The sequence below is a fragment of the Tauraco erythrolophus genome, chromosome Z (genome assembly GCF_009769465.1).
Source record: "Tauraco erythrolophus isolate bTauEry1 chromosome Z, bTauEry1.pri, whole genome shotgun sequence".
Taxonomy (NCBI): domain Eukaryota; kingdom Metazoa; phylum Chordata; class Aves; order Musophagiformes; family Musophagidae; genus Tauraco; species Tauraco erythrolophus.
In genome coordinates, this window is record NC_141496.1 from 3,680,035 (window position 1) to 3,701,326 (window position 21,292).

The following is a 21,292-nucleotide window of genomic DNA, read 5'->3' on the forward strand; positions in this document are numbered from 1 at the left end:
CAGAGGTTTGCCTGGAAGTTGTAGCTCTTTAACTAGACTGGCCTAGTTATACTTCATAGAATCATAGAATGGTTTGGGTTGGAAGGGACCTTCAAAATCACCTAGTTCCAACCCCCCTGCCATGGGCAGGGACACCTGCCACTCGAGCAGGTTGCTCGACTTCTGCTGTTTCCCCTAAGCAGACACAATCAGAGCTGTACAGATGTTGACTTACGCATCCAGCTGTGCCAATGGAAGATGATGCCTCTCTTCTGGAGGCTCCTGCTTCTATCACTGTGCCACTGGAACCTAAGAATCTAAGAGCACCAGCCAAGTTCCCTTCACCCAGCTGCTTGTAGCAGTTGGAAGAAACTCGGTTGCTACTTTTTCGCAGCAGAAATAGGGATTTTCATAGAAATAGCCTCAAAGGCAGAGTGGTGAGGGTAGTTACCCCTGGCCTGATAGTTGGATGAGAAGATGGGAGTTGTTGCTTATGCCTCTGGCACATCTTGGACACAGAAAGAGCATCTGTGCTCAGCCTTCAAATGCTGTCTAGGGGCATATGTAGTCCATTGTGTGAAAGGTAGTCAACCATATTGATATAAGATGCTTTTTTAGTAGTATGGGTATCCCTGTTCTAGCTCTCGGGCCCATCCATCTCTTTATGGAGGTCACAAACCAGGTGCAGATCCCATGCCAGCATCTTCATGATGGCACCAGCCCAGAAGCTGTGGGATGGTGCAATTCGGATCCTTCTGCAAGGCTGTCCTGCAGACGGCTGTAACATCCTCATCCTCTTTGCAGTGGTGCAAATCCAGAATAGCATCAGTTAAATCCCTGGAATCAATCCATAGTTAAACCAGGATAAATAAGAATATGCTTTGCCCAGCAAAGCCCAACAAAAGCGTGAAATCCATCTGTTCAGCTCCGGCAAGGCCAAGTTCTGGCTGCAGCCAGCACCCTGTAATTCAGAGACTCCTTTGGACAACCCCTTTGAGTCGGGACATGTGAGCAGCTTCCCTTGAAAACGTTTCCTTGTAAAGCCTTTGTGAACTTGGTGCATGCGTTGATGTTATGGTTATCGCACATGTAATTTCATCTGACATTGTAATGACAGCATGGGGAGTTCAAAATGTAACAGTAAATATAGTTGTTAGGGAAAAAAAAAAATAAAAAAAATAATCCCAGCCCATCATCCTGAATGCCTCTTCACGTCATGGGAGGGATGCACACGGTCTCCAAACACCATCAGCATTTCTGGGTTCCAGTTGGAAACTGCCTGGAGTTCAGGACAGGCCAAAACAAACAGGCAAGACTGTCTCTTTTTACATGGCAGGGCTGCATTTTCTCCCTCTTTTCTCTGTTTTTCTTTTTCTTTTTGAAGGCTCACCCCTCCAAAATCCCTAAGAGAGGAGAGGCTGGGTTTTTTTTTCCCCTGCTGTCTTGGGCAGTTTTCGTAGCCAGTGGTGTGATGCAGCCCTGATCCTGCCCTCACACCCGGCCAAGGGCCAAATCCTGACTCCAGCCCCAGTTATTTTTGAATGCTGTCGGTTTGCAATGCTGTATTGAAGGGTCGTTTGCCAATTCCATTATAAGCCTCATTTACAACTCAGCTGTTTTAAATCGAATCAGACTGTGAGTTGGTGTGTGCGCGTGGTCAGCTGGGATGTAGGGCTTGCCTTGCTTGGGGACCTGATCCCACAAACGTCCTGATCCCACAAACCCCCTGATCCCGCAAGCCCCCTCCTTGCTTGCAGAAGCGTCAGTTGAAAAATTAATCCTATTGATTTTACTTTTTTCCCATGTGTTTGAGCTGAAACATCTATGGAGTAGATATTTTTCTTTTCCTTCTTCCAAGTTACATCTTGGGGAGAGTTCAGATGTCTTTTTTCTCTTGGTCCTCCACCAGCTTTGACTATATTTACTAAGCTGGGCATGGGTGGACCCACCGAATCGCAGAGATTGCTCAGGCGGGTGAGGCATTGCAGGATCAGGGCTGAGCTGCCGATTCAGCTGCTGTTTAGCTTTCCAGCAGGTTGGCAGAGAAACCAGGGGCTTCGTGCACAGAAGGAGCTGAGATACAAATGAGATCTGAATCTGACCCCTGATCTTCAGTTAAATTGCTCCATAACCTTGAGAGCTGGATTAAATCGTCCCCTGAAGATAACGGAGTTGCCTCTGGATATTCGGTGCTTGGGCCACACTGTAAGGTTATGCTCATATATTACCTGTGGTCTTCAGAGAGCTCATTAGTTGGTTGGTTTACATACAAGAAGTCTGGATGAAAGTCTCATCCCCTTTTCCTGACTGTCCTCTGACGAAGCCCAGCAGTGTTTCCTCTAGAAACACTCAGCTCAGGGGTTAGAGACGTGATGCACCTTGCTGGGGCTTCAGTGTGGTGGGGGCGTATGATTCAGAGAAGTGTTGCCTTGAAGAAAAATGATCATAGAATCATAAAATCATGAAATGGTTTGGGTTGGAAAGGACTTTTAAAGGTCGTCTAGTCCAACCCCCCTGCAATGAGCAGGGACATCTTCAACTAGATCGGGTTGCTCAGAGCCCTGTCCAGCCTGACTTTGAGTGTTTCCAGCATCCATGATGCTCCTCCTCGGGTCAGGGAAGTATGGGGAGATGTGATATTCACCCATTCTGCCTAATGCCCCTCTGTGATGGCGCTGGGGCTGGATGTGACTCTGAGACGATGCTCATATGGATAGAATCTGGGTGGACTGAGTCCCCTCTCTGAAGGCAGGGATTTGAATTTCCATCTTGTGTTGGGTTGACTGCGGAAGCATGGTCCAAGCCCATGACTAGACTTCTGCCCATCGTACAGATGATGGGGTGGTGGTGCTGGAGGGGCCGTGTCTTTGCAGGCTGGATCAACGTCCTAGGGCAAGATGCTGTGCAGAGGAACCTTCCATGAACACAACTCTCCAAAAGCCACTTTCTGTTCATGTGGGAGCTATTCTGACCCGGCCGTAGCAGGAGAGTTCATGTGCTTAGAGCTCCCAGGACTTGAATGGCAATTAAAAATGAATGAGACTGCAAAGACTCTCATGAGAGCCAAGCAGAAAGTAACATTTTGGGTGATGCTGGAGGAACATAGACCAATCTGAGATACCACTCTTGCTAATACCCATGGGACTGCGAGCCTAATGCCAATGGTGAGAGGTGAAAGGTGAAGCTGAGCTTGCGTTATAGGGCTTGGCCCAAAGTAAGGTGGGTTTTAGAGATCATAAAGATGACCTTTAAAGTCCCTTCCAGCCCAAACCATTCTATGATTCTATGACTCTATGTACTAGCTCCTGAGGTCATCCTTGTGTGAGGCAGGACGAGGCTTCTGCTACTGCCTTGGTGCGTGGCTGCTGATGCCCATGTCATGGGTCCAGCAGTAGACATGTCTTGACCAGTGCAATGGGGGCTCCTCCTGGAGAGACGATGCTGGGAAACGCAACGGGGACCAGCAAGAAACTCCTCTGAATAGGGATGTGTATGATGAGGGATGCCCAGAGATGGTGCGGAGGAGCCTGGGGAGGGTCCGGAGGAGCAGCCCTGCCCGGGCAGGATGGTGGAGCGCGGCCGCTGCCAACGTCGAGCTGAGCCTCCCACCCCACCACTGCTGGAGCCTGCCTGTACCTGCTCCCAAGCCGATATTAAGCCTGCTCAAACACTGCACCGCCTTCTCCTCTCATTGTTTTCTGTACCCCACACCCAGCACCAAAATAGCGATAACCCCCCTCTTCCCCACCCTCCCGCGGTGACTCAGGCTGGCGAGCAGGCACACATCTGCTTCTGATTTAACGTGCTAGTGCTCTGACCCTTTTATTTTTACTCCCCAAGTCCTCCCGTCGGTGGCTTTCTCTCTGAGGACGAGAGGAGAGAATGAAAAGGGGGAGCTGGATCCCCTGTCCTCTGCCCTCTGCTCTTTCAGAGCACCCATATTTTTATTTTATTTTATTTTATTTTATTTTATTTATTTTATTTTATTTTATTTTATTTTATTTTATTTTATTTTATTTTATTTTATTTTGGAGACATGTTTTCGCACAGGCTGGTGACAGCCTTGCTTAGATCCGTGGCCAAGTCCCTCGCAATCCTGTCCACTCCGGAGGGACACCAGCCAAACCAGTTTTCCATGGTTAAGCTGGGCACATTTTTCCGCCTTGTTTTTTTTTGCCCTTTTTTTTTTTTTTTCTTTTTTGTCAGGAAGCAAACCCACCCAGTGTGTGCACGCTGTTCAATAGGAGTCTTTTTTTAATTTCTTTTCCTTTTTCTGGCTCCGGAGAAAAGCAGAGCAAGAGGGAACGAAGGGGCCTGCCTGTTCTCCCAGGAGAGCTCAGAATGGGAGGAAATGGCTTTTTTTGCTATTTTTAAGGCTGTGCTGGAAGGAGGTACCTGCCACCGATGGGCTAATGGGGCTGTAATGCTGCACACCCATAGGGATGTTCCTATATATATCCCATATAACCCCTATAGCAAGGGCTGGGCATCTTGCACAAGGGCGGAAATGCCACCAACAGTGTCACATACCTCGTGGACCCTCATCCAGGTCATGTCAGAGATGCTGGAGGGACGAACAACCTGATGTTCAGCCAGGCCAGCTCCAGCGTGGACCCATCTCTGGTGGGGATTTTCCTCTCACTCTCTTTTTTACCTCTTTTTTTTTGGTTTGTTGGGTGGGGTTTTTTTTGGAACACGGTGTGGGAGGGGGGACGCATCACTTGAAACGTGAGTGGGTTTCCGTGAGAGTGGGGTGGTTCCACAGGATGACTGGGAACTCTCCTGTGTCGCTTGACATATTCCCCCTCCCGTGGGATTTCAACGCACAAACACGCACGTATAACGTGAATGTATGTGTGTACATGTAGATACATAGGGAAGGGTCTGGATACATTCATCCAGAATCATTTCCTGTACCAGTGGCACCACATTTAAAAGTCACTAAACGCTGGAGCATGGCCAGGAGAGCTTCAGGGATATCGGAGACACATGTAGAGAGGGATCTCTGAGGGTTTCCAAGAAAAAAAAAACACCATAACTAAGTGGATATTGAGCACCTCCAGCCTTGCAGAAACCACAGCAGATAGGAGCAGAAGGGACCTGATGCCCAAAGCACCACACCCTTGAGTTCCAAACCTCCAGGAGCTGCTTGGATGGGGGGACACAGGGCTGTAAGGAAACACTGTGGTCAGATGTGACCACCCTATAGCATCGCCTCCTGCAGTACCTGCCTAGACACTGTGGTTAATTAATTTCTCCCTGCTTTTTGCATAAATGTAGCCCTCAAAACACCGTCTGGAGCCGGGCTGTGCCTTCGGTGTAGCTCCAGTAACTGTTTACGTTTATTTGACCATTTATCACTGGAATTCCTCTTTGCCAAAACCTGCTTAGCACATCAGATGGGACTTGTCATGCAGCATGCAGACTTAATCAAGCCACCACCCAGAAGTGACCCAAAGCTCCCGATTTTGGAGGTTTATACAAAGTCTGAAACTGGGAAGTGTGCTGGGTAATTTGGAGAAGCTGGAAAGGAGAAACCAAAGTGAAAATGTGGCACTTCAATGATAGGAGGCATTGAATTCTACTCTGGCCCTGCTAGAGCTCCCGTTTGCATTTATCTGGGGTCCAAGAACTAGTATCCAGGAAATAGTAGAGCCATGGGCCTTAGTCCTGGTGGTGTGGTAGCATCTTCCTAGCATTAGTCCCACAGCGTACAGAGCTGCTGGGTGGCAGTTCCCTGCGGGCTCACCCAGAGGGAAGGGGTTGATCCACCAAACTTCACACCAGAACCTGGGAACTCGTTATAAAATGATGTTCAGGTCAGACCAGGATGGGAGACCTTGGGGTAGATCTAAGGAGACACTGGGGCTTTTTGGATACCTGGTGCCTGCCATGATGAGTGATGAGGGAGAGAGGAGAGGAGCTCATCATCGCGTGCCAGTGGAGGGGCCAACTTGAGCAACGAGCCCATAGAGGAGCTGAGGCCAGGAAAAACGGTCGTAACTTAAATACCCCGTGGGCTGGGGTTGGGTCGTGGATCAGCTGCAAATTCCCATTACAACCAGTACCACCCGACCGTTCAGCTTACTGGGGGAGGATTTGATTCATGATTTACAATTTCACCAGATTATATCTGTACATAAAAAAAGTTGTTGTACATAAACAAAAGTGCAAAGTGCCTGGTGTCCACTCTTGGTAGCTGCAGCTGACCTGCAGGGATAGATTTGTTGAGAGATGCATAATACTTGCCGCAACGTATAACTAGCCTTTAAAAATTCCCGAGGATGAATTCACAAAGGACACAGGAGACACTTGTGCAAGTGAATGAGTAGCACCTGTAATCATAGAATCATAGAATCATAGAATCGTTAGGGCTGGAAGGGACCTTCAAAGGTCATCTAGTCCAACCCCCCTGCAAGGAACAGGGATATCTCCAACTAGATCAGGTTGCTCAGGGCCTCATCCAACCGGGCCTTGAACGTCTCCAGGGATGGAGCATCCACCACCTCTCTGGGCAACCTGTTCCAGTGTTCTACAACTCTCATGGTAAAAAATTTTTTCCTAATATCCAACCTGAATCTACCTCCCTCTATTTTAAAACCATTACCCCTTGTCCTATCACAACTGGCCCTCCTGAACAGCCTCTCCCCATCTTTCTTGTAGGCCCCCTTGAGGTACTGGAAGACCGCTATAAGATCACCCCGGAGCCTCCTCTTCTCCAGGCTGAACAGCCCCAACTCTTTCAGCCTGTCCTCATAGGAAAGGTGCTCCAGCCCTCTTATCATCTTCGTGGCCCTCCTCTGGACCCTCTCCAACTGGTCCATGTCCTTCTTATGTTGGGGACTCCAGAACTGGACGCAATACTCCAAGTGAGGTCTCACGAGGGCAGAGTAGAGGGGGAGAATCACCTCCCTTGACCTGCTGGCCACGCTCCTCTTGATGCAGCCCAGGATGCGGTTGGCCTTCTGGGCCGCAAGAGCACATTGCCGGCTCATATTGAGCTTCTCGGAAGCTGGCCAGAAAGGGTTGGGCTGTCCTGCCAGGGCTTCTTGGCCATCCTTCTCCTCACGGCATCAGTGGGAGGTCTCCATCTGTGTCAACATTGCTGGGGCTCTGGCTGGCCACCTATAGGCAGCTTTGGCACCGGTGTCCTACAGAGTATCCTCTTAAATTGTACTGACCTGCTCCATTGATGGAGCTGCTCCCTTTCCAGGAGCCATATGGGGTGATGCCACCTCTGCAGCCACTTACAGGGCTTTCTCTCCATCCATGCTGCAAGCAAGCATCTTCCATGGCCAATGTGACCATCTTTGCATCATTCCTCACCAAGGCATCTCTGCCCTTGCCTACTTTGTCCAGATCTAAGCAAAATCTGTGAATTTTTTGAGAAGGTGTCCTCAGTTTTGGGTGGATGAACTTATTACGTACCTCTTAAATACCAAACACCTCCACCTTTCCTGGCTCAACCCCGTGCTCCCCAAGCAAGACTGGTCCCAAGGGCAGTCAACTCCTGGTGCTATTCCTAGTGAGCCGGTTCCCTCCCACAGCATCATCTTTGGGTCTGCAAAGTGGCTCATCTCCTTTAAAAACCCGATGATTTCCTTGCGAGGGAGGCAGCAGTTGGTGTCACCACGTTTTCCACATCGTTTCAGGCATCTCGCAGGGAAGTGATTGAAAGGCGAGGAGCGCTCCCTGCCCCACCTTCCCGCCGGAGGGGAGAAACGCTGGGTACTGGGGTGGGTGGTTTAATAACACGTTCTTCTGGAGACAAGATGTTCAGAGGGGAGGTGTGCTTAAGGAAATATTTGCCTTTCTTGAGTTTTACATCTTCCTTTTTTTTTTTTTTTTTAAATGCAGAAAAAAACCCACCTCTCTGCTCGCCTTTCAGATAGGCTTTTAGGCATCACAGGTCCTTGGTAGGAAAGAAGAGGCGTTTTCCAAATTGGAGTGAAGCCCTTGGCCAAGGCAGCAGTGTTGTCCCCATGGGGCTGGCTTTGGGTGAGGTGTCAACATGGGTGGCTGCGCTCAGGGACTTGCTCAAGGTCACAGAGCAATCGGCGGATGTGGGGACCAAGCCTCAGCATCCCTATACCCCCAAAATAACAACACAACTAAGGAGCAGGTGCTATCAATCACTGGTCAGCATATCCCACAGAAAGCAGCTGTAATATTTTGACAGATTAAGGTAATCTCACATGCACATCTTAATTGCCTCATTATGATGAGGCTCAAAGAAACCTGGAAGAAAACCAAAAAACACATGTATTTATGGGCTGATGGATGTAGCAGGCAGGTCTGTGTACATGGAACCACGAGTGGATGCAGAGGGAGAGCAGCCAGCCCACCCTGGCTGCGGCCTCCGCTCCCGCAGCCTAGAGTGGGGATTGGGAAAGAGGAGCAGGTAGGAAAGCAGCAGAGCCAAAGCGTCTGTCCCTTAGGGTGCCGAGTGCTCCAGGCAGAGGATGGAAGAAGTTGGTGGTAAAAGATAAATGGGGATGGGGAAAGCTGTTGAGACCTCCTGCTGACTCCTTCAACTGCCATGGACAGCAGGCTGGGGTGGCTGGCGATGCTCAGCACACCGAATCCAGGTCCAGCCACCTCTGGGATGCTTCACTGGATGGCCTCGTGTTTCTGATGTAGAGCTCAAATCCTTGCTGGGATTTTGTACCCGCAGGGATGCAGCCAGAGGGATGTTGTGTCGGGATGGCAGGACCTGGCCGTGGGGGGATGCTCAACCCCAAACCTTGCCCCAGGGCTCGCTCCCCAAACCCCACTCCATGCACAGGCTGGGCGAAGGGAAGAATTGGAGACACTGTTTGTTTTGCCTGGAAAAATGTCATTTTGACACCGGTAGCAGGCAGAGATCAGCCAGAGCCTCAGGCTCCATCCTCTGTTCCACTGAATGCAGAATGAGCACGACATGGGGGGGCAGCTGCTTTGCTTTCCCTGGGGCACCCCCATATTTTGGGGGTGGCACTCAAGGGAGAGCCCAGCGCTTTGCACACCAAAAAGAAATGTGGTCAGGAGCCAGCACCTTCCTGCAGGGAAAATCCTAGCAAAGAGAAGGCCAAGCGATGCGCGTTCTAAGAGGAGATGCTCCGGGAATCTCTATACAAACGAAAAAATAAAAATATAAAATGATAAAAAGATACAGATACTAAAATATTAAAATGCTGGGTGTTATAGCAGTGATGCTACATGCCAGCACGCAATTAAAGCCCCAAACTGCCATCTCCCAGCTGAGACTGGGGTTGTGAAGCCTTGGCCCCGCGGATGGAGGGAATGGGAAGGGGACACCCCCCACTGCAGCCCTGAACCAGGAGCCACACGTGGCACAAGCCTGGGCTCTCCCTGGCAGCCTTTATCTCCTGCAAGGGCCTGGCTTCACAGGGTGTTGTCATGGGAGGTGAGGAAGGAGATGGGAGAGGGAAGCGCTGATGAAGAATCTTCACAGGGCACAGGTCTCCTGCTCCTGGCTTTGAGCAATACTGAGACCCAGGGCAGGATCCTGTCCCTCCTGGGGGCTGGCACATCCTTCCCAGGGCTCCTCCGAGCTGTCGCACTGCTCCATTTCCATCCGTACAAATGAATATAGGCAATATTAGTTTACTTTTTCTATTTTCTATGCATATATCTCCGTCATCTGTTGAGTATACTTCTATTTTTTTTTCCACTTATCACAATGCTAAATGAGCATTTTGCCTCTCTCCCTCTCTGGTATTTCAGTTTTGTACTGATATATTATTGGTTTTCAGGGGCTGTGCTATACCGAAGGAGACTTGAAGCTAAAAGCAGACATGAGAATTAAGCAACCAAAACGTAAAAATAACAGACAGAAGGGGCTTTTGAGCAGCAGAGTGCCCCGGATGAGCACAGGGAGCATCCATAGCAGAGGATTTATAACATTGCTGCAGTCCCTGGCTTGTACCTGGGTTGTGTCCCCCACATTCAGGCAGGCAGTGGGGTTAGACCTCAGCGTCACAGCTGAGCTTCCCACCTGCATCTGCCTGCGCATCTCCATCACACCGGCTCAGCGGTCACCGCCCCGAGCCGGCGAAGCATCACCCATCCTAAAAAAGGAAGGATTTTCACCCAAAATGGGGACAAAGCTCAGCTCCCCTCCAGTCCCCCTTTTCTCCTGTTGCCCTCAGGTGCGGGCAGCACGGGGAAAAGCAGTCCTGCATCTGAATAGCATCTCCTGGGATCGTTCTTTTATTAATGGGGCTTTTCATGGCAAGAAAGTAATGAATGAGTTTTAAGCATGCCCATAAATGCAATGTTTCGAGACGTCATCTGCAGAATACGTCTATTTTGGGTGCCCTCCCCCCTCCCTGCCCCCCCTCCCCCAGTTTGTTTTAACAATGCTGTAATTTTCTATTACAAAATGAGAATTTTCTGTTTAACTCCGTGCAGCCCGTTCAGCATTTGCATGCACATGTGCGTGCACCGGTGACATTTGTCACCATCAGATGCTATTTTTAGGCCTGTTATTCCTGAGGACCCCACCCTTGGCTTGGGGAGGGGAAGGGGGGAGTGCAGGAGGAGGGAGAGGAGGGAGGCGGAGGAAGGAAAACGTCAGCCTCAGCACACTTCCAGCCTCTGGCCATCAACCTCCCCGGGGGCATGGGAACCATAAGGTCATTTCTCAGGCTGGCTGAGCTCTGGAGCTGTCAAACCACCCTACGAGTTTAAAAAATGCAAATGTATGCAAATGAATCGCTTGGACTGTTTCTCTTCCTTCTCCCCCCCCACCCCATTTAAATGACATGAATCACCTTCAATTTTGCCAGCATCCTGTAAAGTTACCGGCTTGCCTAAGAGCTTCGGTTAACAAAACCACATCTCCAGAGGACCAGGAGGGGAAAAGAAAGAAAAAGGAGTCCATTCCCACCGAAGGGAGCTGTACATCATTTTGGTTTATACTCACATCCCCCCCTGATCTTCTAATTCCATTTTTTCTTGCTTTCTTGCTGCCGAGTGAATAATCCACAAATTAGGGAGGACACAGTTCAGTGTCAGGAAAAAAAACCCAGAAAAACAATTGTCAGAGTAGTCTAATATTCTGCTTTTCTCATCTTTTGCACTTAGGGTGATTTGGCAATAAAAGATCAAAATAGACTCGTAGGAAGACACGTTCCTTCCTGCAAGGAACTCCTTTAACACTCACGCTTCTTCCCAGCAAAAATAAATGAGCAGACGATAAATACAGCCATAGAAATTTAATTGCTGGTGCTTATCATTAAGGATACAAAGCCCTAAAAAAGAGGTTGTCTCTTCCTCCCCATATCGGGCATTATTTATTATCTTACACGCCACTTGAAGAACGCGTTGGATTTGCTTTCATTTATCGGCGATTTTCAAGGAAGATGTGGTTCGGAGCCGGTCGGGCTGGCAGAGGAGCGTAGCTAGTTAACATGGTTAAGCACAGCACACTGTAATGAATCAATTTGTTTCAGACAACAGACATAATTAGCGTGGAGCTAATGGGCACACCGGGGGATGAGGGACTGGAGCATCGTCCCTTGGCCAAAAATGTCAGTGGCTGGAGCTTGGAGGGGGCTCCGAGTGGTGTAATTCCCACTTCCTCTCCCCATCTCTGGGCATGGGGAGATGGCTGGAGAGGGCTTCCCATGGTGGGAGCTGCCCTCCAGGCCCCGCCCCCGTGAGGCTTCACAGCTCATGGACAGCTTGTTATCCGTCCCGGCATTGCTCCCACCAGGCTGGTGGTCCATAACCCTTCCCCGGAGTGTGCTCCATCTGGGATGCACCGTCTTCCCAAGGCCTTCACTTGCTGGCTCCCACCTGGCAAGTGTTCAGCAGCACTGATTAAGTGTGGGGGAGATATCTGCAAGGTCTCAGCTGGAGACTGACCCTGCGGAGGGAGGAGGAGGGAAATGGTGTTCCTTTTCCCATGGGAATGTTTGCTGCAGAGTCTGCTCCCCTGTACAGCTCCCCAGCCTCCCCTGTGGGTCACTGGCTTGCCAACCAAGGTGAAGCAAGGATTTCCCTGGAGAAATCAGACCAGGCTCTTTCCATCTCTGGAGGATGGAGGCAGGTGGCAGAGTGGGAGCCAGTCCCACACCATGCAGTAGACCAGTGCCCACAGCTGATGGGAAGGAAGTTCGGAGTCAGGGCAGCCAGAAACCGACCAGGGAAGGACACCCAGGATGTGGTGAGGGATCCCAGGAGAGATGTGGAGGTGGCATGGGGTGAGACTGAGAACCTGCCAGAGATGCAGAGGGTGGGATTGGGAACCCGCGTGATGGTCTCAGCCTTGCCAAAGGGGCTGGGGCGGGACTGCAGTTTTACTTGACGTATACCCTGGGCTCTCGTGGAGATCAACTGCTCAGCTGTGAGCTATCTACCTGCAGCGGGGACACGGGCCGGGGCTCGTAGAGGTGATGCTGCTCTGTGTCCTGGGGCTTTCCAAAGGGTTAGTGTATTCAAAGTCATTTTGGCTGTTTGATGTATTCTCTGTGTGATGGGATTAATGTATTCGTCGCCTGCTGGAGGAAGTCGCTCTTCTTTCCTGGGATTTCTCATGTGGAGGGGCTGTTGGAGCCATGTGAAAGAGGAAACATCTTACAGATAAAAAAATGGCAAAAAAAATCAACTTTTCCTTTTGGGTGTGGGCTTTTTGCTTCCGAATTTCCCTTTGAAGGTGGAGCTGCTCTGGCAGGGGAAGGTGCCTGCCAGATGCACAGGGCATTTGATACCATGCTAACAAGTCCGAACAGGATTGGGAACGGAGCAAGCTCAGCTCAGGAGTGAAGACAGCAGACAGCCATCTGCCTCTGGCCAAGACCTTGCTCCCTGGTTGGGTTCCTGGTTGTCCTTCTCTGAGCGTTTAGATACACTGTGACACACAACTCCTCGCTTGCCTCCTCCATTCCCAGATCCCTCAGGAAGACATCGCTATGCAGATTGTCCACGTGCTAAGGTGACATGAGATAGCCTCCAGGCATGAAGTAGCAGGAGGCTGCAGAACTGGAGACTTGATAGTCCATAAGGACTGCTCTCCTGCTGCAGCAAACAGCCATGACCAGCGGTCCCTCCTGTTTGGGACATCTGGTTGTACCAGTCCCAAAAACGACTGGGTAGATGAGATGGGCACTCCCTCGCTTGTCTTGTTTAAGCGGTGTAGGTGCTGGCACTTGGCAGTGTGAAGCAATACAGCATCACCCTTTCCCCACATAGCTCCTGGCAGGGCAAATCCAACATGTGCCTGGAAAGATGTTGACTCTGGGAGGACGTGGAAGAAACATGATGGGGGGGGGGGGGGGGAGTTGTTGCACAAGGTTCCTGGGGGAGGGATGTGAAAAAGAGTGAGCTTGTGGTGGTTATGAAAAGGTGAGTGGGATGGGAACCGAGAAAAGAAAGATGGAGACGAAGGAGATGAAGAGATGTGGAGGGAAGCAGAGGTTAAATCACAGACGACCTGGAAGGAGTTGAAGGTGACATGGAGATGGACTGGGGCAGTGCAAGCAGGAGGTGATTACAGCGGTCCAAGTGAGGCAAGGGAGAGGAGGACTCCAAGAGAAGGCAGGGTTGTTTTGGCATTATTGATTGGGAATCCTCTGCTAATGCTCTGCTGTCTGTGTTTTGTCCTAGGGCACTAGATGAGAATATGGCCAATGGCATTGAAGATCTTATTGGGATCCCATTCCCAAACCACAGCAGTGAAGTCTTATGTGGTTTAAATGAGCAGCGGCATGACGGTCTCCTCTGCGATGTCATCCTCATTGTACAGGACCAGGAGTACCGGACCCATCGGTCCGTCCTTGCTGCCTGCAGCAAGTACTTCAAAAAACTCTTCACAACCGGCACTTTAACAGACCAGCCCTATGTTTACGAGATTGACTTTGTCAAGCCTGAAGCACTTTCTGCCATCCTCGAGTTTGCCTACACCTCAACCCTCACCATCACCACCTCAAATGTCAAGCACATCCTCAGTGCTGCCAAGATGCTGGAGATCCAGTGCATTATCAACGTATGCCTTGAAATCATGGAGCCTGACAGAGAGGCAGAAGAGGAAGATGACAAAGAGGACGAAGATGATGACGAAGACGAAGATGAAGATGAGGAGGAAGAGGAGGAGGAGGAAGAAGTGGAAGACTTTGTCAATCAGGAGAACCTAACTGATGTCCAAGAAGTAAGCTGCCACCAAAGCCCTTCCAAGTCTGGTCTCACCGAAGAAGCATATACAGAAGCACCTAAAGACTTTCCAAATCACTACCCAGCCAATAACTCCTCTGGACACTTGGGTGTGATACGAGACTTCTCCATCGAGTCCTTGCTAAGGGAAAACCTGTACCCTAAGTCGAACATCCCAGAAAGGAGGCCAGCGCTCTCCCCTTTCGCCCCTAGCTTCTTCCCTCATCTGTGGAACGGTGATTTTAGCTCCTTCTCCCAGCTCGAGGAGCCACAGGTAGACAATGGCCCCTTGGATCTGGTCATCAAAAAGAGGAAGATCAAGGAAGAGGAGGAGAAGGAAGACCTGCCCCCGCCTCCTTTCCCTAATGACTTCTTCAAGGACATGTTTGCCAACACGCCAGCAGCTCCCTTAGGGCACATTAAGGCAGAGACTGACTATAGCGCTTACCTCAATTTCCTAAGCGCTACCCAGTTTGGAGGAGTTTTTCCCCCATGGCCCCTGGAGGAAGAGAGGAAGATAAAGCCCAAGGCGTCCCAGCAATGTCCCATCTGTAACAAAGTCATCATGGGGGCCGGCAAGCTGCCCAGGCACATGAGGACCCACACGGGAGAGAAGCCGTATATGTGCAATATCTGTGAAGTCCGCTTTACCAGGTTGGTTACCTCTGCTGTGCGTGGCTCTGTGTGGGGGGTGGGGGTGGTTGGAGAGGTCATGTCATGACCCATGGCTGATTCCTAAGCTACACATCTCTTTTTCCCCCCCCCAAAAAAGTAGCAAAGAAAGCAGGGCATGATCTCAGCGCCTTCAGGAAGAAGGGGAGGAAGGGAGGATGGAGGAAGAAAACAAACCTACTGACTTTGGTGGGTTGTGGATCAACATCCACAATTCACTGGATCCATCCACTCACTGGATAAAAGCTTAACTAAGTGACAGGATTCTTTCAACCCCTCCATAGTTCACCACAGTTGGACTACAGGGAGTTGGAAAATGTGGTCAATCAGCCAAGGAGGCTTCATCTCTAATGTGTTGGGAGATGCGTTGAGTAGGGAGGGCCATTTAGCTGCGGGATGTAATTAGTTTGGGTTTGCACATTTTGGCATCAGTGTAGACCACAACCAAGTTGCACATGTTTAGACATGACTGCCTGGGTTTTCTGAAGCTGGATCTGTTCTAATTACTATGTGTTAGTAGCGAGGTGGGTGTTGGTCTCTTCTCCCAAGTAACAAGCAATAGGATGAGAGGAAACGGCCTCAAGTTGTACCAGGGGAGGTTTAGGTTGGATATTAGGAAAAACTTCTTCACCAAAAGGGTCGTCAGGCATTGGAACAGGCTGCCCAGGGCAGTGGTTGAGTCACCGTCCCTGGAGGAATTTAAAAGACGTGTAGACGTGGTGCTTAGGGACATGGTCTAGCAGTGGACTTGGTAGCGTTAGGTTAATGGTTGGACTTGATGATCTTAAAGGTTCTTTTCCAACCTAAATGCTTCTATGATTTATCACCCCAAATGCTGGCCACCCAAGAGCCTGGCACCTCAACTGCCTCCATGGTCAGTGGAAAGAGATCAGCAACTTCAGAGAGGTAGATGAGGAAAGGGGATGAGCAGGGGTCATCCCTGACCATGAAGACAACCTGTGGGGCTTAGATTAGGGTACCTAACTTTTAGTTATCTCAAGTTAGGTGAGGCCAGCCCCAACGTGGGCTGCTCCATGGGCTTCTCCAAGGCAGATCCACCCCTGGTACCAATTCCCAGCTTTTGCACCTCTTTTCACCCCAGCAGACCCCTCGATGGTAGTAAATTGTCGCAGGCTACACAACTCTAACACAACCCTTCTCTGAAAAGCTGGGCAAATTTAATCGGTGAGCGGAGACGAAATAGATTCCTGGACCTGCTCTTGCTGGGTATAATTAATATCTAATGAGTGCAATCTTTACCATAATAATAAAGCTTTCTGACAAGAGCGTGGTGTCTCAGCTCCTGGCTGCGTGTGAGAGAGGGAGCCCTATTAAGCTGGGGCGAGCAGACCAGAGGAAAATAATAGGCACAGTAGGCAAAGGCGAGCTCCTGACAATGGCCGGACACCTGCGGTGCTCCCGCGTTCCGCCTGTCTTTTCTTCTCCCGTCCCTCTGATAATATTCGAGTGGAAGTTATGCAGATGATGAGGATTTGACCTGAAAATAAATTTCCGTGCTCCGCTCCATTAGCACAGCAGACACCGTTATTATCATGCAGGAAGCGTCGTGCCGCGGGGCGGGCGTACGCCACGCGAGCCGGCTCACCCTGGTGCTGGCAGGGGAAAGGCCGCTGCCCGGTGTTAATTCCTGCCTGCAGGAATTTGGATCCGGCTCCTGATGGTGCTGCGTCCTCAGATTAGCGCTTGGGTCGTCACCGGCGGGCTCTGCCAGGAGGAGTGGGATGGGTTCAGCCTGGTGAGCGCGGCACCATCTGGCCAGCCCTGTTCTGCGGTCGCCGTCGTGGGTGTGATGCTGCAGGTGCTAATTGCTGACGAGGAGATAGCTTGGCTTGACCCATCACCGACACCTTCCCTGTAATGGGAATAATAGAGCTGAGCCCTCCCAGAAGGCTCCCGAAGTGCTTTACAAGCAAGGGCAGCATTGTTGACTTCGTTTGGGGAAACTGAGGCATGGAGCAATGACTGGCAGTCACTGCAAAGGTTAGTAGGAGGGTTCAGGTGGGAATTCAGGTATCCTGACCCCTAATCCAGACAGATTAAATCAGCATCTTGGAGGTTAAAAGCTCCACGCAGAGATGGTCTAGTGTAGCCTGTTACTAACGGGCAGCGTTAAACCCAAGAGCTTCTACTTCCCCCGTATGCTCGACAGGTCCTAAATACAAAGCATAGGGGTAGGAGGACTTTAACCCAAGAAGATGATCACAAAGGAAATTGGGGCTAACCCAGCGGTGCAGTCTCCCATCGTCACTCACAAAAATGGAGCCGTTCGTTTGGGTCACTGCACGCAGAGCTGAAGGCTGAAGGGTTTTTTTCCTCCTTTAACACCCTGAACAAAGTCAAAATTTCAAAACATTGGTTTATCTTTACATGTATTCAGAAGTATTTTGAACAGAATGCAGCTGTTGGGTTTTTTGAGGTATTTTTTTTAACCATCTTTAGCATCAGTCTGATGTGAGACCTCTCCTTTAGGAGAAAGTGTATTTAAGCAAAGGGAAGTGATTGAGGTGTAAAAGGAGATTTCTGCTGGGATTTCCTGAACGCCGCTGCTGGCCTTACATGTTTTGTTCTCAGGGGGAATCTCGTGCTTCCCAAAAGCATCAGGCGCGCACCCACGACAGTGAGCAGTCCCTTCGCTGGGGAGATGCAAGCCCAGGTGGTCCCCCCTGGGGTCCCCAGGGAACGAGGGAGCAGAGGTTCCCAGATGGGATTTCTGGATGAATCAGTCCTTTGCATTATTTTTGTGCCGAAGGAACTGTGGAGAAGCAAATTTACTGGGGGAAATAGAGAAAGTAGGTTTTCTTGGGGGGGAGTGTCCCAACCTCCCCATCTCATCCCTTCCCGTTCACGTCAGTGGGATCCCGCATCCCACGGCAAGGACCCCATGTGCACCTGGATCTGCCCCTCCCGATTCCCAGGGACGTCTGATCGCAGGAAGCAGGACTTCATTTAATAGCTCATTAATTTTTTTCCTTAAACAAAGGCTGCTCAGCTTCTAGTCTGCTGGTTTACCCTGCTAAAACGCTGGAGAAAACTGCAAATATTTCGGCTTTTCCACCAAGACAACTCCAGAGCGCTCAAGGAGAAACTGTTCCAGCCAGAAAGGTTAACATTATTTGTTCCTATTATTTGTGTTGTGACAGCTCGCAGAGCCCTAATCACTCTCCTAACGCAATTGCATTAAGGTTATTCACACACACGGAGCGTGGTCCTCCTTCAGAGGAGCCTGCGAGCGAGCTCCCATCCCACAAAGCTTGTGTTTCCCATGCCACATCCTCCCTGGCGTGCTTCACCACAGCCGGATCATCTCGCCGTGCCCCCCCCCCCCCCCCCGCCCCGAGAAAACCTCTGAGCTTCTCCAGGTAGAGTCATAAAACCTCTCTTCCATCCCACGGAGATACTGCTGGGGCAGAGAGGATTGAGTTTCTCCCTGTCTGCTGCCAGAGAGGGGTAATAGCCTGAAAAAAGCTTTGCCCGTATTTACATTACAGAGTCTTGGCACGCTTCACATTTATTAGGAAAAGCGATCCTGCTAGGTTAAACATTACATATATAGGTCTAAATTATATTATAGGTGGGGCTGGTAGCTCTGCTTTTTATTAACATTTCCCAACACTTCGCATTACAAGCCCCTGCCTTCATCTGCTCCCGACTTTGCTGCACATTATCCGTTTGGGATGAAAATTTCCACGCGGCTTTGTATTCAGCGCTGGCAGGGGAAACGTGCCCTTGTTAAAATCTCAGGATTACAGCATCTTTGAAAATTGTAGACTGGGAAGTGGGGATCCGGCCCTGAGCTTGGCAAAGGGACCGAGAGATGCTTTTTTTTTTTTTTTTTTTTTTTTTCCCTGTCTGCCTAAAAGTCCGCAGGAGTCGTAAACCTTGGAAAAGCAAAGCTCGTGCAAGCTCGTTACAGCCTCCCTACAGGCAGGGAGCATCTCCACTGCCACTGCAGATGCCGGACCAGGCTGTGACCTGTTTCTCAAAGGCAATTAAGCATCATCTGGTGAAGAATAGACTCTCCAACTAGAGATACTTCTCTGCATCCGTGATCCCGAGGGCCTGGTTTTTGCAGAGATGCCCATCCCAAGGCTGCACTCCTCGTGGTGTGGCCGACACCGGCGTGCTGCTGGTCGCGTCGCCGAAAACTAGTTTGAGACGCACACGGGCAGGGTGGCAGAAATTAGCGCAAAGGCAGCACCTTGCAAGTTTCCAGGGCTTGATCTGCCAGCGTAAATAGATTTTTGGGGTGGTTTTTGCTTTTTTTTCCCCTTGGAGGCTCACGTATTTTATATATAATAATGACATGACTGCTTTTAGATGTTCCCCTTAAAAAAAAAAAACAAAAACGAGCACGATATACTGTAAATAAGTGCTTTTAGGATGGGTATTACGCTGTTCCGTGGCTGTATTTCAAAATCTTCTCCAAAATGTGTGCGAGGCTGGATGTGGGCTGGCCTCGGAGATTGTGGCAGGGAAGGACGGAGGGTACAGAGCGCCCGGGCGATGCCTGCACCTCTGCCAGCCTCACCCTGCGCCGCACTCCCCCTTCATACGAAGGCTCCTGAGACACCCAGTGGTCAGTGCAAGGATAAAAGGAAAGGAAAATCCGCTCCAAGAGGGACTTCATTTAAGCGGTGTTGCCCCACGTTGCCAAGCCCCTGAAACTCAACTAATTTCGTAGAATCACAGAATCACAGAATGGTTTGGGTTGGAAGGGACCCCAAAGATCATCCAGTTCCAACCCCCCTGCCATGGGCAGGGACACCCTCCACTACACCAGGTTGCCCAAAGCCTCATCCAACCTGGCCTTGAACACTTCCAGGGATGGGGCAGGCAGGAATATACCTGGACTTATTTAGATATTCCTATATGTTTTTGAGGTGTGTATTCCAGAGGGGTTTTTCCTCCAATTTAGGTTGTTTCGAACTCTTTGGGGCACGCTGCACACTCCTGACACGGAGGGCTGGATCTGTGCGGTGTTTAGACGGGGAGGAGGAGGAGGTCGATGCAAACGCCAGCCTGCGAGAGCATACCCACACTGAGGCAGTGCCGCAGCTGGGATGAGCTCCCCGCCTTCCCTCTCCGGATCCAAGGAGCAATCCCAACCCCATCCCTTCCAGCCTGACCAAGCGCCTTTTCTTTTGCAGGCAGGACAAGCTGAAAATCCACATGAGGAAGCACACGGGGGAGCGGCCGTACCTGTGCATCCACTGCAACGCCAAGTTCGTGCACAACTACGACCTGAAGAACCACATGCGCATCCATACGGGCGTCCGGCCCTACCAGTGCGAGTTCTGCTACAAGAGCTTCACCCGCTCCGACCACCTCCATCGCCACATCAAACGCCAGAGCTGCCGCATCGCACGACCCCGGCGAGGACGCAAGCCGGCAGCGTGGAGGGCAGCCGGTTTGCTCTTCGCTCCCGGTGGTCCACCGATGGAGAAGAGCTTCGTGATGCCACCGACGCTGGAGGAGATGAGTGGCCACCTTGGCGGCGCGGCCATGTGCCTTCCCGGCCCCAGCCCCAAGCACTTTTTGAGTGGGACGAAGACCTCCTTCAGCCTGCAGGAGCTGGAGAGCCAGTTTGAAGAAACCCAGATGAAGCTCTTTAGGCGAGCCCAGCTGGACATGGAGAGGAACGCGGGCATCTTCGCCTTCGCCCTGGGCCATAACGAAAACCTTGCTGCCCAACCCTTCTTCCCCCTTCCCGATCCTTGGAGTGCGGGCTTCAGTGGCTTGGCAGGGCTCGGCCACGTGGCTCCCATCTCAGAGGCAAGCAACTAGACCCACATCCAGCCTCACCATGGGTCCGCTCTCTGCCCAACAGAGTGACTGGCTCCCTCAGGGTCCCCACCTGCCCTTTCACGTTGTCCAGCTCCCAAGAAGCTCTTTGTCCCCGCATCGCCATGGCTTGCCATGGGCCGTGGGGCACAGGGCCATCCCCGGGGCGAGCGGTTGGGTGGCCAGGTGCTGCACCCCATGGCCACTGGCACTTTAGACTCTGTGATGCACTTGGCTTTGGGGCTGTGGGGCACTCGCTGCCCATCCAGCCTCCCACTGCTCACAGCTCCGTCCGGGAAGGCCAGGCCAGGACTGCTGCTCTCTTCAACGCTCCTGAAAATGTCACTTGCCTTAGTCCAGGGCACGGCCATCACCATGAGATGGCTCTTCTGGGGGAGATGTTCCCCGTTTTCCACCCACAGGGCCTGCTGGACACCAACAAGCCGTCCAGACTTGGTTTTGATATGTTACATTCCTTGGCCCTTTTGGTCAAAAGGACTTTTTTTTTTTTTTTTCTTTTAATTGATTTCCATGTTTGACAACAAAGTTTATTCTGCAAGGGACAAAGAGGAGGGTCAAGCAGCCACGCTGGGAGAGGGACGATCCTGGCCGTCACCTTTCTCCGTGGTATATCAGACTTGTGGGGCTGGTGAAAGCCATCCTGTGCAGGATGAGTTGGGACCCT

General features: G+C 50.9%; 1 protein-coding gene across 3 annotated transcripts in view; it reads left to right on the forward strand.

The window, feature by feature from the left end:
- Window positions 1-20,610, forward strand: part of ZBTB7C (zinc finger and BTB domain containing 7C) — a 138,134-nt gene extending 117,524 nt beyond the window's left edge. Inside the window, exons 1-3 of one of the 3 annotated variants that reach the window (XM_086629792.1) lie at window positions 11,463-11,525; window positions 13,589-14,787; window positions 19,974-20,610. In XM_086629792.1, coding sequence (XP_086485918.1) covers window positions 11,463-11,525; window positions 13,589-14,787; window positions 19,974-20,610 — 1,899 coding nt within the window. Of the gene's footprint in view, window positions 1-11,462; window positions 11,526-12,389; window positions 12,413-13,588; window positions 14,788-19,973 lie in introns of those variants that run through there. The other 2 variants (XM_086629794.1, XM_086629793.1) reach the window with 2 other exon arrangements.
- Window positions 20,611-21,292: the final 682 nt, after the last annotated feature.